Source organism: Lepus europaeus, chromosome 6 (genome assembly GCF_033115175.1).
Source record: "Lepus europaeus isolate LE1 chromosome 6, mLepTim1.pri, whole genome shotgun sequence".
Lineage (NCBI taxonomy): Eukaryota > Metazoa > Chordata > Mammalia > Lagomorpha > Leporidae > Lepus > Lepus europaeus.
The window spans coordinates 125,780,614-125,796,924 of record NC_084832.1 but is presented as its reverse complement, the minus strand read 5'-3'; the positions used below and the strand labels follow the sequence as shown (position 1 = coordinate 125,796,924).

The 16,311-nt window shown below is 42.5% G+C and overlaps 1 protein-coding gene and 1 pseudogene across 2 annotated transcripts in view; both read left to right on the top strand.

Annotated features, from left to right (window-relative positions):
- The window catches only part of ABCD2 (ATP binding cassette subfamily D member 2), a 51,674-nt gene that overhangs the window by 15,927 nt on the left and 19,436 nt on the right, over nucleotides 1–16,311 (top strand). For both annotated transcript variants that reach the window (XM_062195534.1, XM_062195535.1), the window contains one exon: nucleotides 2,186–2,331. In XM_062195534.1, coding sequence (XP_062051518.1) covers nucleotides 2,186–2,331 — 146 coding nt within the window. The remainder of the gene's footprint in view (nucleotides 1–2,185; nucleotides 2,332–16,311) is intronic.
- On the top strand, nucleotides 3,589–15,796 carry LOC133762573 (small ribosomal subunit protein eS7-like; annotated as a pseudogene).

Below are 16,311 nucleotides of genomic sequence, written 5' to 3'. Positions count from 1 at the left end.
AAAAACTGAAATGTAAAAACGTCTCATGAACTTGAGGCCCTGATTTAAACCTTTGTAAAATTCCAACATCCACTTTGGAATTCAAGTACAAAATAATTTGCTGACAAGCAATACTGACTACAACGAGAGATGGTCGATCTTAGTTCAAAAAGTGATTGGCGTGATTGGACTAGATGATAGAATTTTCAACATGGGGGCCAGGCGCTGTGGTACAGAAGGTTAAAGCCCTGGTCTGCCAAGCTGGCATCCTTGAATCTCTTAGGGGCACTGGTTCTAGTCCTGGATACTTCACTTCTGATCCAGCTCCCTGCTAATGTGCCTATGAAAGCAGTGGAGGACGGCCCAAGTGCTTGGGCCCCTGCACCCACATAGGAGACCTGCAAGAAGCTCCAGACTCCTGGCTTTGGATCAACTCAGCACCAGCTGTTGTGGCCATCTGGGGAGTGAACCAATGGATCGAAGAGCTCTCTCTCTCCCTCTATCTCTCTCTGTAATTCTGTCTTTCAAATAAATAAACAAATCCCTTTTAAAAAGAATTTTCTACATGATAATATATGTGCTAATGATTTTAGTAAGAACCTTGGTCTAGATTTAATTTAAGATGTACTTTTTTTTAAAAGATTTATTTATTTATTTGAAAGTCAGAATTATACACAGAGAGAGGAGAGACAGAGAGAGAGAGGTCTTCCATCCCATAGTTCACTCCCCAATTGGCCGCAACAGCCGGAGCTGTACCGATCCAAAGCCAGGAGCCAGGAGCTTCCTCTGGGGCTCCCACGTGGGTGCAGGGGCCCAAGGACTTGGGCCATCTTCTACTGCTATCCCAGGCTATCTAGAGAGCTGGATGGGAAGAGGAAGAGCTGGGACTAGAACCGGCACCCATATGGGATGCGGGCACTTCAGGCCAGGGCGATAACTTACTGCGTCATAGCACCAGCCCCAAGATGTACTTTCAAATGAGTGGGATTGCAGGAAGTACAATGGAAAAATGTAAGCACTAAATAGTGTGAAATCCTGTGTTAATAAATTTAAGAGAAGTTGTTTTTTTAAGATTTTCTGTTATTATTTATTTGACAGTCTTCGATACAGAGAGAGAGGTTGATATATCTTCCATCTACTAATTCACTCCCCAGTCGGCCACAGTGACTGGACTGGGCCAAGCCAAAGCCAGGAGCCCAGTGGCCGGAGCCCAGGAACTCCCAGGTCATTAGCAGGGAGCTGGATCGAAGTGGAATAGCTAGGACACAGATCAGCATCCATGTGGGATGCCAGCATTGCAGGTGTCATCTTTACCCACTAGGCCACAATGCTGACCCCAAGAAACTACTTTTAAACTACATTTTGTCCTGGCTTTATTTTTAAACTTACAGACCTAAAGAGTGATTTCATTGTTAATATCTGTGAATAGAATATTTAATTATCGGCTGGCGCCGTGGCTCAACAGGCTAATCCTCCGCCTTGCGGCGCCGGCACACCGGGTTCTAGTCCCAGTCGGGGCACCGATCCTGTCCCGGTTGCCCCTCTTCCAGGCCAGCTCTCTGCTGTGGCCAGGGAGTGCAGTGGAGGATGGCCCAAGTGTTTGGGCTCTGCACCCCATGGGAGACCAGGAGAAGCACCTGGCTCCTGCCATCGGAACAGCGCGCTGCGCCGGCCGCAGCGCGCTACCGTGGCGGCCATTGGAGGGTGAACCAACGGCAAAGGAAGACCTTTCTCTCTGTCTCTCTCTCTCACTGTCCACTCTGCCTGTCAAAAATTTAAAAAAAAAAAAGAATATTTAATTATCTATTAACAGTTGAGCAATTTATCATGTATTACTTTTACATATAATTTTTAGGGTGTTTATTTGACAGAGACAGACAGATACAGACTCTTCGGCTGCTTGTTCATTCCCCAATGACTTAGGCTGAAGCTGGGAGCCAGGAATTCAATCTAGGTTTCCCACATGGGTGGCAGGAACCCAATCAATTGAGCCGTCACCACTGCCTCCCAGAGTCTGCATGAAACCCAGGTACTCTGACATGGGACAGAGCCATCCTGCTCACTAGGCTAAATGCTCACCCCTGGAATGTTTCTTAGTTTAGATTTTATAATTACTTGACAAAATTTTTTAAGAAATCGCTGCACATTCTGCCCACATGGAATCATTTGTAAGTATCGTAGATTGTAATTCTATCCCTTTCTTTAGGTAGAAGAAGGAATGCACCTGTTGATAACTGGTCCCAATGGTTGTGGGAAGAGCTCTCTCTTCAGAATTTTGAGTGGACTCTGGCCGGTGTATGAAGGGGTCCTCTACAAACCCCCTCCTCAGCACATGTTCTACATTCCACAGAGGTAGGCGAGGTCTTTATATTGCAAGAGACTATTTTCTTTTGCTTTTGAATTGTTTTGGCTCCTCAGACTCTTCAATTTGTGCGTCTTGAAGGAGGTTTTCATTGAGAGAAGCTATTAAGGAAATAAAACGGAACTGTCTCCCCCAGATTTTATGACTGCTTTGGTTAGAATAGTCTCCAGGATAATACCACTTGTCCCCACCGTCTGCCTCAGTGTGCTGAGTACTCACACATAGCACATGCTGGTCTCGGGAGCAGCAAGGCTGTGCCAAAGAATAATTGCATTGCCTTGGAGGTCAAGTTTTCTCTGGTCATAGGAAAAAAAACAGTTCTTGGATAATTTACAAATCTCTCTATTAAGCTGCATACATTCATATATTCTTTTTTAGTATTCATTTGGAAGGGAGAGAGAGTGAAAGAGTGAGTGAGCGCGTGAGAGAGGGCGGGGGGGAGCGAGAGAAGGAGATCCCTTCTGCTAATTCCCTCCTCGATTGCCTGCAAAGGCTGGGACTGGGCTAGGCTAGTAGAGCTTGGAATTCAAGCCAGCTCTTCTGTGTGGTGGCATGAAACCAACGGGGTGCCTTGAAACCAACTACTTGAGACATCATCTTCTCCAGGGGTCTGCATAGGAAACCGAGTCATAAGTGGAGATGGGACTGGAACACAGATCCTCTGATAATGACACAGGCATCTTAACCTTCAGGCCAAACATACAATCTAAAGTTGTTTATGAACGTCTAAGAGCCTCTGTAAAATAGTCTGTTACAATTATTCTGTATGAGTAATTAAGTTTTTTCCATGTTATTGACTATAATATAAGCAACAGGGAAAAGAAAACACCATTTCTTCTGAAGTCATTAGCTATCTTCCCTTGTCACAATCTAGAAATGTCTAAACACAAAATTGAATCATTGCAAACGTTAGACTTTTACTGTGGGTGAGAGAGAATGAGGGCTGGACAGGAGACATTGCTCGTGTGTACCTGACTGGGTGACTTTCTGTGACCATCACCCTGGTCAAGGAGACAGCACACAGAGTGACCTCCCTGCGCCCGAGGATGTAGCGAGCAACCTGCTAGAGCGTGAGCCTGAGGGAGCACTGTACGGGAACAAGCAGGACACTTACAACCCGAGCGCTGTCCCGGGTCTCCTTTGCCTCTTCCTTCTCCAGGAAGTGCTTCTCCCATCCTGCCACCAGTCCGATTTTCAGATGCAGTAGTTAGGCAGGCAAGTCTTTGTGGCCTTGCGTTCCTCAAGACATGAGCTATGCTGGTAGAAGGGAGCTAACCAGAGGCGTGAAGGATGAAGAACTGCACTGGCCGAGGACCCTGGAGGTGGGCAGTGTCACGGATGCTTCTGTGTAAACAAGACAAAGGGATCTGTGCTATTCACCTTATCGAGACACTTATTTTTTCCCCGCATTTCACAGACAGCAACAGTGGCCCAGTTTGCAGGCTGGAAAACCTGGATTCCTAAGAAATTAGGAAATCACCTCAATGGTTTCCCAAGCAACCTAACATTGCCAAAATATTGTTTAAAGAACTATCTTGGCAAAACTAAGCCAATTACTGTACACCACCTCGTAGACTTAGAGCTCCTCATCTGTACTTTAGATGAAATATTTCCTAAAGCTCCTCAGATGCTCCAGTAATTATCACATCTCTGCAGTAAAGATGGATATGGGAAGCTGTTTGGAAGCTAATTTATCCAGCACAACTGGTTATGTTTCTATTTTTTATTTACTTGAAAGGCAGACAACAGATTTTGAAGCCTAAATCACACTGCCAACGTTTCACATTTTAATTTGTTAAGTAGATGTTTCAAATTTTTAAATTTAGCTTTTATGGCTTAGAATCATGAACAAAGCATTCACTCATAGAAGTCTATTCTCTTAAAGTAAATAAAAGTTGATAAATACATTGTCTATTTTTGCTATTATAGCTTTCATACATGGTGTAAAAGATACATAGTTCTTAAACATAGCTTTGACCTGAATGATGTAAGAGATTTCCAGAGTGTTAGAAAGTGGATAAATCTCAGTTGTTGCCTAAAGAGAGACCTAACTCTTACGCAACAAACATAAATCACTGGGAAGCTTTTCTTAGTTATGAAATCTACTGTTGCCTCAGTAAAAATAAAGACCAGCTACAGCCTAATGAAGGAGAAAAATAACAACATAACATCTATTTTTAAGGCTAAAAATATTTTTAATAATTACTGTTAAAAATCATTTTGGTTTGATTATATGGCTTCTAGATACATGGAATTTGTTACATTTAACTTTTTTTGGGGGGGGGTTGGTTGTTTTTTGTTTTTTTTTTTGACAGGCAGAGTGGATAGTGAGAGAGAGAGACAGAGAGAAAGGTCTTCCTTTTTGCCGTTGGTTCACCCTCCAATGGCCGCTGTGGCCGGCGTTTCGTGCTGATCCAAAGCCAGGGGCCAGGTGCTTCTCCTGGTCTCCCATGCGGGTGCAGGGCCCAAGCACCTGGGCCATCCTCCACTGCACTCCCGGGCCATAGCAGAGAGCTGGCCTGGAAGAGGGGCAACCGGGATAGAATCCGGCTCCCCAACCGGGACTAGAACCCGATGTGCCAGCGCCGCAAGACGGAGGATTAGCCTATTAAGCCATGGCACCGGCCAACATTTAACATTTTTATAGTAACATTTTCCTTGCCAAAAAAACCCCATATGTAATTTATTTAAGTATATATGTAAACTAAGAGTGTAAAGGTAGCATTCATTTCTTAGATTTTTAATGTTACTAATTTTTTAAAATTTGAAAATAGGAGTGGATGTATGGCCTAGCAGTTAAGACACTGGTTAAGATGCCCATAGAAGATACTGAAGTGCCTGGGTTTAGTGCTTGTCTCTGGATCCTGATTCTGGCTTGCTTCTGATGTAGACCCTAAGAGATGGCAGTGATGGCTGAGTAATGGGGTTCCTGCCACCAACATGGGTGATCTGCACTGAGTTCCTGGCTCCCTGTTTATGCCAGACCCAGCCCTGGCCAGCCTTGTAGGCATTTCAGCCAGAAAATAGCTCTCTCTGTCTGCCTTTCAAATAAATAAACATTTTTTAAAGCAAGCAATACCCCGCGTGGGAGACCAGGAGAAGCACCTGACTCCTGGCTTCGGATCAGCGAGATGCGCCGGCTGCAGTGGCCAATGGAGGGTGAACCAACGGCAAAAAGGAAGACCTTTCTCTCTGTCTCTCTCTCTCTCACTATCCACTCTGCCTGTCAAAAATAAAAATAAAAATAAAAATAAAGCAAGCAATAAAACATATAGGACTTTTATAAATTTAAAGAATATTCTGTTTTATTTTTAAAAAGAAAACTACTATGTAACCTATTTCAAAACATTTATTAGCAGGTAGGCTTAAACATTTCTTCTTAAGATGTTTTTATTGGGGCCAGCGCTGTGGCACAACAAGTAAAGCCTCCATCTGCAATGCTGGTATCCCATATGGGCGCCAGTTCAAGTCCTGGCTGCTCCACTTCCCATCCAGCTCCCTGCTAATGTACTTGGGAAAGTAGTGGAAGGAGATCCAAGTCCCTGGGCCTCTGCACTCACATGGGAGACCTAGAAAAAGCTCCTGGCTCCTGGCTTAGGCCTGGCCCAGCCCTGGCCATTGTGGCCATTTGGGGAGTGAACCAGCAGATGAAAGATCTTTCTCTCTGTCTCTCTTTTTTATAATTCTGACTTATAAATAAATACACAAATGTTTTAAAAATATATTTTATTAATGAATATTATCTAATATTATGTTATGTATTATAGTTTACTAGTTGGGCAGGAAAAAAGAAAATTTAATAAAGACTCGAGACTTTCATGCATACTTCACAGTTGTAGAATGGCTCTTTACAACACCTACCCTGTTTCCACTTTTGAGAATGAATTCCTGGCAGATGATAGAGCTGTTTATGTTCTGATAAAGTACATGTTAATTGTTACTTTTACGGGGGAAAATAGAGTAGATTTCGTTGAAGTTAATTTCTAATAATGCCATGTGGTATATATAAAAAAAAAATCAGTGAGCTATTGAGGAAAAAAATTCTAATTAACCATATTAAGTCACTTGATTTTCTTTCACAAAATTTTTAAAAGCTATTTACAACTATAATCATTTAACAAAAAAGCAAAAGCAAACGGGCCTGAAAAAGGAACTGAGCTGTTTTCTAGAATGTTCTCAGGACATTAGATACATCAGTCACTAAGCTGCCTTTGAGCCACTTGACTTTTTAACCACATTTCACAAAGAAAGTTAGAATGGCTGAGTTTGTGAGCTGAGAACCCCGGATTCCTAACACATTATGAAACCACATCAATGCTTTCCCAGTTCCTGCCTTCAAATGCTTTAGCAATGTTAATAATCAGAACAAGATTAAAAAAAAAAAAATACTGGGCCTTAGTTTAAGAACACAAGACTTATGTGAGGGTGTGCTCTGGGGCACTGTCAGGTAATCGGCTGATTAGGACATCCACATCCCGTACTGAGGTGTCTGCTTTGAATCCAGACTTCATTTCCACTCCAGCTTCCTGCTAACGCACACCTTGGGAAGTGGCAGGTGACTGCTCACATGCTGGGCCTCCTGCACCCACACTGGAGACCCAGGTGCAGTTCCAGGATCCCAGCGTATGCCTGGCCCAGTCGCAGCAGTCGCAGCTGTTGTGGTCCCTTGGGGAGTGAACCAGCAGATGGAAAATCCATCCATCTCTCTCTGACTCTGCCTTTCAACTAAATTAATAAGTAAATAAATCGTTTATAAAACTTACTAAAAGCCACCCAGATGAGAAAATGAAATATCTCGTGGGATTTGGAGACACAGAATGAGAGAGAGGGAGGGAGGGAAGATGAGAGAGAGAGGGAAGAAGAAAAACAGAGAATAACAGGTACTTACTGACAAAAGGTAGAAAATCTTGCCTTCTTTTACACTACTTTTCTCTTTTACAAAGTTCCCCAGAGGGTCATTGTATACACCCCATTCTCTCTCTCCCAGGCCACAGTCTCCAGCTGGCCTCCAGTCCACCATGTCGTTCTTGTTCCTAGGGTTCCTGCTCTTATTCCCCTTCCTTGGAAGAATTATCTGGGGACAAAGATTGTGCCCAGGAGCTCTCCCTGCTCAGACCAACATGCCCAAGTACTCAGGCCACCAAGTCTGACATAGATTCAGACGTCCCATGACTGGTTAGGAAAAACTAACTTGTACGGACTTATGGGCAACTGTGTCTTTGAAATCTTAGGGACTTATGGGCAACTGTGTCTTTGAAATCTTAGGGACTTATGGGCAACTGTGTCTTTGAAATCTTAGAAGTGAATGAAGGATTGTAGTACGTGGGTAGAATTAAAACTGACCAAACATACTTTAAAATAAAAAAAGAGAGCAGGAAGAAACAGGATATTGTTTTTCATATCCTAGGGAAGTTTTATGCTTTTTTCTTTTCATTTTAAATATTTTTTATTGAAACCCTGCCAGCAGACACCGTGGAGGGTAGATGATAACAACACAATCTCACTCATTATGGTACTTACTTCTCATTTGGTGATTAATAAGAACATGCAACCCATTACACTAGAAGCCACAATAAATGCCTCAAGAAAGGCAAGAAATGCTATGGTTCTTAGAAGTTAGGAAAAACTAAACAGAAGTGTGCCATTTGACCTGGGATTTGCGAGTTCATTAGAATTGTAACTGCTGCCCTGAATTGCACCAGTTTCTCCAGGTCAGGGATACCACAGATTCAAGCAAGCAAAAGCTTTTCTGCTTTTGTTTTCTAGACATTTCTAAGCAAGATTATTCTATCCCACCTTCCTCCTAACACACTGTGCTGAGGAAAGCAAATGTTTATTAGCCTCATCTCATCTGGTATTGTGTCATTAGTACGCACTAGAAACAGTAATAATAAACCATAATAAAATATGTGAGTAGCATGCTTCCACAACATCCATTCTTTTCTTTGCTTTTATCCAAGACACTCTTACTGTAAATACAAATTTATTTAACGGCCGGCGCCGCGGCTCACTAGGCTAATCCTCCGCCTTGCGGCGCCGGCTCACCGGGTTCTAGTCCCGGTTGGGGCACTGATCCTGTCCCGGTTGCCCCTCTTCCAGGCCAGCTCTCTGCTGTGGCCAGGGAGTGCAGTGGAGGATGGCCCAAGTGTTTGGGCTCTGCACCCCATGGGAGACCAGGAGAAGCACCTGGCTCCTGCCATCGGAACAGCGCGGTACGCCGGCCGCAGCGCGCTACCGCGGCGGCCATTGGAGGGTGAACCAACGGCAAAAGGAAGACCTTTCTCTCTGTCTCTCTCTCACTATCCACTCTGCCTGTCAAAAAAAAAAAAAAAAGAAATTTATTTACCAAGCTCAGTATTTGCTTACTAACTACTTCATTCACAGGGCCATATACTCAAATACCATGTTGTCTCATTTCCTGGATTAAATATAAATATGCTTAATAAAGTTATGAATCATATTTTAAAATTAAATGTAACAAAAAAATCTTTGATTATAAGCATGAACAGTAGCATTATCAATTAGTTTGTGTGGCAAATTAAATGTAGTTAACTTGATTTTGACTATCTTCTTATGCATAGATAGTACACATTTACCACATTTTGCATAAATCATGCTAAATAAAGGAGTTTGCATAATGAAATTGAAAGTGAAGGGGTTAGAGAATTAACACTTCAGAGCCAGTGTTAGAATTTATCTGATCTTTAGATCTGAACTCTCCTTTATCCACTGCCTCTCCGTTTTAGGTCGAGGAAACTGTTTCTTAAAACATCTTCCCGTGAAGATGTGTCAGTCAGCTTTCATCACTGTACTGAAATTCCCAATGAGGGCTGACTTTATGGAGGGAAGAGGCTTATTTTGGCTCATGGTTCTGAAGATTCTCAGTCCAAGATCAGGGACTCCATTGGTTGGGCTTGAAGTGATGGGGGTTTTGCTGGCAGAGGTACAGGAGGCATAGAGACAGGGAGGGTGTGTGTCTGTCAATCTCTCTCTCTCTTTATGAAGCCATCAGGATTCCATCACAGGGGTTCACCTGGTGATGTCACTGAAGCCAGTGACTTTCCAGAGGCCCCACCTGGGAACGCTGTGATTGGATTCATTTCCACCCTCCTCGTGCCATTAACCTAAGACTTTAAGAACTGAGTTCCTGACTCTGGGAGGACAGCATTCCAAGCCCAGCATGTAGGGGAAACAACTGTGCTTGACCTAAGGTATTTTCTCAGAGAGTCACACAATGAAAGCCTCAGCACTGCCCCAGTTGTCTAAGGGATCCCAAAATACCATTTCCTTCAGTTTGTAATTGCTTCCCAAAAATACCTACATTCTTCTGTGATTTTTCTTTGGAAGAAGACCTTATGACCTAAAACTTCAACTCTTAGATGTGCCAGCATTTAGTTCACATTTTTGGGTGGCATTTCTACTTCTCCCCTTTTACGTATTCTTTAAGTAAAATGAATTTTTTTTTGTAAAATGAATGTTATTATTTGAAAATTTTGCAACCTCAATATAACTGTGGATCCTGGGATGTCTCGGTAAGGACTGACCATTTAAAATTTTCTTTTTATTTATTTGAAAGGCAGATAGACAAAAGAGAAAAAATCTTCATCCATTGGTTCATTCCCAAATGCCATGCCTGGGCCAGGCCAAAGCAAGGAGCCCAAAACCCAATCCAGGTCTCCCACGTGGGTGGCAGGAACCTAAGTACTGGAGCATGGTGATTATCAGGAGGCCTGATTGGAAACAGAGCCAGGATTCAAACCCAGGCGCTCAGATACAGGATGGGCCTGTCTCCCAAGAGGTATCTTTAACTGCTATGCCAAATGCCCATCTCCTATTTTTCTGAAAAAAAAAAAAAAAAAAAATTACCGTGTGTCAAGCAATTCCTGCATGCCAGTCACTATGCACGTAGAAGTTCCTCCCTTTTCTGGATGAGAACTGCCAGGGTGGTGTTGGCGTCCTGCTCTGTAGATGAGAAACCTGGAGAAGCTGGAGCCGGCAGCACACTGTGCTGGCATCAGCACTTGAACCAAGCTGAGTGGATGCTGAAGCCACTGTGTTTCCGTTATTGTCTGACACAGCTCTCCTAGCTGACCTCGCAAAGGAGCAGCACAGAGAAGGCTGTTAGCCTGGCGTGCTGCACCTGTGCTCACAGAAAGCTGTGGTTTAGGGACGGAGGAAATCACCATGGGGGAGGAGCAATCCAAACCAATTTTAACATCAAGTTTAGCCTAGCACTTGGCTATCTTTCATATGTGCTAATGTGAAAAAAGCCTATTCTTGTATTAAAGTGGCACTCCCTTCAACTATACTCAGTTCACTTTCAAATTAGATTATATTGTCTACTCTTTCCTGTTCTTCTAAAACTGTTTCTTTATAAAAACTTAAATAATTTCTTTAAAGATACCCTTATTGTAAATCAAAGTTCTGAGAGAGATGAAATAAGCTATCTTAATTTGGTGATATTTATGAAATAAAAATCATCATTTACCCATTACATCCTCTATTAAGAATCAAAACATCCAAAAGCGAGAGACTCAGAGGAAAACTGTGATCAAAGTATTGAAATTAGCATCAAAAGAAGACATTGTCTCTTATTACACAATGAAGATTGTATCTTCTTTTAGACGCATCATCAGAAGGCACACTTAAATGCCAGCATTGATATAGGCTCACCGCACACTGAGATATACATGCAGTGCATAGGATAGTCACACACACGTTGGTCCTGCTACCCCCAAGGTAGATATTCCTGGGCCTGGGGGGGTGGGACCTGCACTGGAACAGATTTTGCCCATGCAGTCACTGTTGAGCGAAAACCACAGAAAGCCAGCGAGGACAGGCACCTGGGTTTCCATCTACTGCACTCGGATGTACTGTGGCATCCTTGTAAACTCCAGGAACCCGACTGAACTCTGCAATGAATGAGTGACTCTCTCCACAGATGCGGTTCCTACTAAATGAGGCTGGCATCCTATTCTAATTATGAGCAGTCTACTTATTTGTATGCACTGTATATGTTGCATAATCCTCTTTGGGCAGGGGTAAAAATCTGTCATTTAATGTGTCCTTTCTTTAAGAAATTACTAGAGCCATGCAGAGATGGCCTCAGAGGACTGCTGTAGCTAGTTGACTTGTAATTCTTGCTGACTACAAAGCTCCAAATAAATTTTATATAAATATCTTTGGATACTTGACTAACAGAATTATAAATTTTGTAGTTTGTAAATTGTACATTTTGATGTCATCTCCTGTACAGTAATTGGTAAACATTTTTAACTTTTTTTTTTTTTTTTTAGTTTAAAGGGATCTATAAAGATGTACATGATTCTCTGTAGCTTTCTCTTACTTGGGAAAGTGTTACACAGATTTTTCTTCATATTTAACTCTTCTGTGAGCTAATTTATAATAATAAATGTAGAAAAAAATTTTCCTTTTCATCCAAAAGTTTTCCTTGTTTTGTGAGTCAAATATTTTGTTAAATATTAGGGAGGTGTGGTTTTTGTAGGTCAAATATCAAGAATTTTATATGATGATCTAACATAATGATACCTATGCTTCAACTTGACCTTTAGAGAAGTTTACTTTTTCAATAGCTTGGCAGTACTTTGATTCTTGCACTAACTTTACTTTTATTTACTGGAAATAAACATGGTCCCTGTTTTAAGAGGATGTGCTCATTTGTTTTGGTACCTAGAAATCCCTTATCTTAGAGATACACTTTAAGTAATAGTAAATATTTCTTTTTGGCTCAGTAGTTTTTCTTTTCACTACATGTTTATTTTATGTAAACTGGGAATGACCTATTATGCATTCAGGACTCAAATCTAGCTTGTGCTATGCATGAAAGAATCTGTGACATGATTGGTTCCAACATGTGCATTTATATGAATTATTAACAGCTAGATGTCATAGCTCCCAGGCACTAACTTCTTGTTGCCATGGTGACATTACAGTGTTAAATTATTCTTAAACTTAACGCATCTCATGCATTAAGTATTGTTAATACTGTTGTGAAATTTTTATCAGTATTGTTCCCAATTAGGTTTTATATTATCTTTCAACTTTTGGGATTTAATCTGCCTATAAGCCTTTCATGTTACATTTTTAAACAGCTTGAATTACTTTACTTCTCAGCCTAGGAAATCCTGAGTGTTTTTGCGATTCTTTTTGAGACTAACTAACACTCCTCACTGCTCTCTCTCCTTGACATCAAATAGAGAATAATGGAAAGTGTTAACACTAATGAACATTAAAAAGTTTTACTACCAATACCATAAACTATCAGTTGTTTAATGTTAGCTCGGGAGAGTAAGAGACAGAACGAATTATCCAAGTTCCCTGAGATATTTCTAACAGCCAGGATACGCTGTAAATGAGGGGTGGGATTCCATGTCCGATAATTGTTGTTACAATGAGTAGCTTTGAATAGAAGCACAATGGGAAGAATTCCAGATTTCAGGGAAAAGCAATGAGGATCACTGTTCAGGTAAAAATAATTTAAATGTGCACTGTGACGCTTATAGGTACACTCCAGTATACTCTCCATGACATACAGAGGGGATTCTGGGTTTTTACAAAGAGAATGTAAACTGAACATGATCAGTGTTTCTTTTTGTGACAGCTAATAATTACAGGCAGTCCGGCTACTGCCTTTGTTCCTTTTGCTTCCTGCTACTGTGTTGTGTGATCCCCTGTCTGATGGGCCAGGGCAGGGAAGTTAGTACCATTCTCACAGAGCAGCCAATCCCTCTGAACTGTGTCGGCACAGCTCTACGTTTCTAGAAAGGAAAGTTTAGTACAGGGTACTCTAAGTGCTTATCAATTATGTAGAACTTTGGTAGGACCGGTGAAACTTGAGCTAGCTCAAAATGCTGAATGTTAGGCCTTCGGAGATGGAAAGAGAAGGTGTGCCGCTGGTCACCTAACCATTACAGAGTCACATGCACGCACTCAGATGAGCACGGGAAGAATTACATGAAGGTAATCACACAGGCAGTGGAAAGACTCACACGGAAGCAATCAGACAAGCACTGGATACAAGTGCACGCAGCTGATCACACACGCTTTGTTTGGTCCTCATAACAAATGGAATAAAAATGAGTCAGTAACAAACAAGGTACCTCTAGCTCAGGATGTGGGTCACGTTATGAGTAAACGATGAGATTAACTTTCTGTCACAGAACAATCTCTCCAAAGCCCATATCACAGCCATGGTTCTATACTGTATTTAAAAAACAGATTGTTTATTTGAAAGGCAGAGCTACAGAAATGGAGAGAGAGAGAGAGAGAGAGAGAGAGAGAGAGACAAAGAGAGAGATCTTCCATCTGCTCGGTCACTCCCCATATGGGTGCATTGCCTGAGGCTGAGCCAGGCTGAAGCCGGAAGCCTGGAATTCCATCTCCCGTGTGGTGGCAGGGGCCCAGGCACGTAGACCTTCTGCTGCATTCCCAGGCACGTTAGCAGGGAGCTGGCGTGAAAGTGTAGCAGCTGGGGCTCAAGCTGGCACTTGTGTGGGGTGCCAGTGTCACAGGGGCTGTCCTAACTTCCTACACCACAATGCCGGACCCTATACTGTCTTTTTTTTTTTTTTTAAGTGTATATAGAAAACATTTTACCAGAAATTTCCAAGTAGCCAAGTTTTATGGTGGAACCCTGTAGAAACACTTGTGAAATGAGTGCTCGGGTGTATTTTTCACGTTGCAGTCTCCACTGTTCACTGCTTCATGACTGCTCGTGGATCTAATGTCTGGGTTTTATACCAAGGTAGAAGGATAGCTGTGCTGCTTTTGGGAGTTAAATTGGAGCTGCCATCACTTAGGAAGATGGCAATAGAACTCTTTCTTGAAGTTTGTATGTATTTCTTCTAGTCGTCTTGGAATACTACTAGAAAACTGTATATTAGCCATGGTGACTAATTTCTGTTTTTTTTTATTATAATGTATATTTCACTTTTTAAAAGATTTATTTATTTAAAAGGCAGGGTTAAGAGAGGCAAAATCAGAGAGAGAGACAGAGAAAGAGAGAGACAGAGAGAAAGAGAAGTCTTTGATCCACTGGTTCACTCACCAAGTAGCTGCAATGGCTGGAGGTTGATTGGTTTGAAGCCAGGAACCAGGAGCCTCCTCCAGGTCTCCCATGCAGGTTCAGGAACCCAAAGACTTGGCCATCTTCTACTGCTTTCCAAGGCTATGGCAGAGAGCTGGATGGGAAGTAGAGCAGCCAGGACTTGAACCGACCCATATTGGATGCCAGCACTGAAGGTGTAGCTTTACCCTCTACACTACAGTGCTGGCCCCTAATTTCTGTTTTATGCTATAATCATTATTAAATATTAATTTAAGATAATGTCACATTATATGAATCGTTATGATGATGTAGAAATAACTATCTACCCCAAGTCTAGCTTTTAAAAGTGAGATTACTGGGGCCGGTGCTGTGGCACACTGTGTTAAGCTGCCATCTGCAGTGCCAGCATCCCATATCGGCACCAGTTTGGGTCCTGGTTGATTCACTTCCAATCCAGCTCCCTGCTAATGGCCCCAGTGTTTGGGGCCCTGTACCTAGTTGGGAGATCAGGAGGTAGCTCTTAGCTCCTGACTTTGGCTTGGCCCAGCCCTGGCCATTGCAGCCATTTGGGGAGTAAGCCATTTTTCTCTCTCTGTCCCTTCTCTCTGTAGCTCTTTCAAATAAATAAATAAATCTTAAAAAAAAAAAAGAACTTTAAAAATGAAGTTACATTGGAGAAGATATAATACAGAGGAGGACAGGAGGGGAAGGCACAGGCATGGAAGAAATACGAGCAGAAGTGGTGTCGCCAGGCTGGCCACTTCTCAAAAAGAGAGCGCCTCAAAAAGTTCTCGGGCTCTTCCTCAGCCTGCGTTCAGCCAGGAGAAGCCAGGTTCGCCTCAAGCACCAGGATCCTCAAGCTCATCAGAGAAAAGCCGATGAGTTCAAGTTGAGCGTCCCGGGTGCTCCTGGAGCAGATGAACTTGGATCTCCAGGCTCAGCTAAGGCTGAATAGCACACCTGCCAAGAAAATCAAAGTTGGTTTTGGCCAGAAAGCTGTCATAATCTTTGTTCCTGTTTCTCAACTAAAATCTTTCCAGAAATTTCATGTCTGGCTAGTACGTGGGCTGGAGAAGAAGTTTAGTGGGAAGCTTGTTGTCTTTACTGCTCAGAGGAGAATTCTGCCTAAGCCAACTCGACAAAGCAGTATGGAAAATAAGCAAGAGCGCCCTGGGAGCCGCGCGCTGCGATCCTGGAGGACTTCGTCTTCCCCAGTGACATCGTGGGCTCGAGCCTCCAGGAGAAGCTGGACGGCAGCTGCTCTAAATGTCCATGTGGACCACGCACAGCAGAACAGCAAGGTGCCGAAGGGGGACGCTTGCTCTGGTGTCTGTAAGAGGCTCACGGGCAAGGATGTTAATTCTGAGTTCCCAGAGTTCCAGTTGTAAACAAAAATGACTAAATAAAAGATGGTTCACACACACAAAAAAAAGTTCATGGAAGATGGAATTAAAAGATAAGTTTATTTAATATAAAAACTATTGAAATCCATGCACATTAGGGGTCTTTAGAAAGTCCATAGAAAATGTATACTATGAAAAAAACTGTGCACAGATTTCAAAATTCCTTTGCATCAAAATAAACTTACCTTTAAATTCTATTTTCCCATGAAATTCATAAGTACTGTGGCATGCCCCAAAGAGTCCATTCAATGTTATACGCCCATTACTCATGCCACCCAAGACAGGGAATGACTGAAAGACCCATCACCAGGCGATGACCGATCACCTGTGGCATATCCACACAACAGAATGCCATCCAGCTATCAAAAAGCGCAGGGTGGCATCTCCTGCGGCAACATGGATGAGCCTGCAGATACCATCCGTGGACAGAAGGCAGTCACAAGAGACCGTGCATGCCATGATTCCGATATGCCTATGATAGACAAATGAGAGGGTGGGAG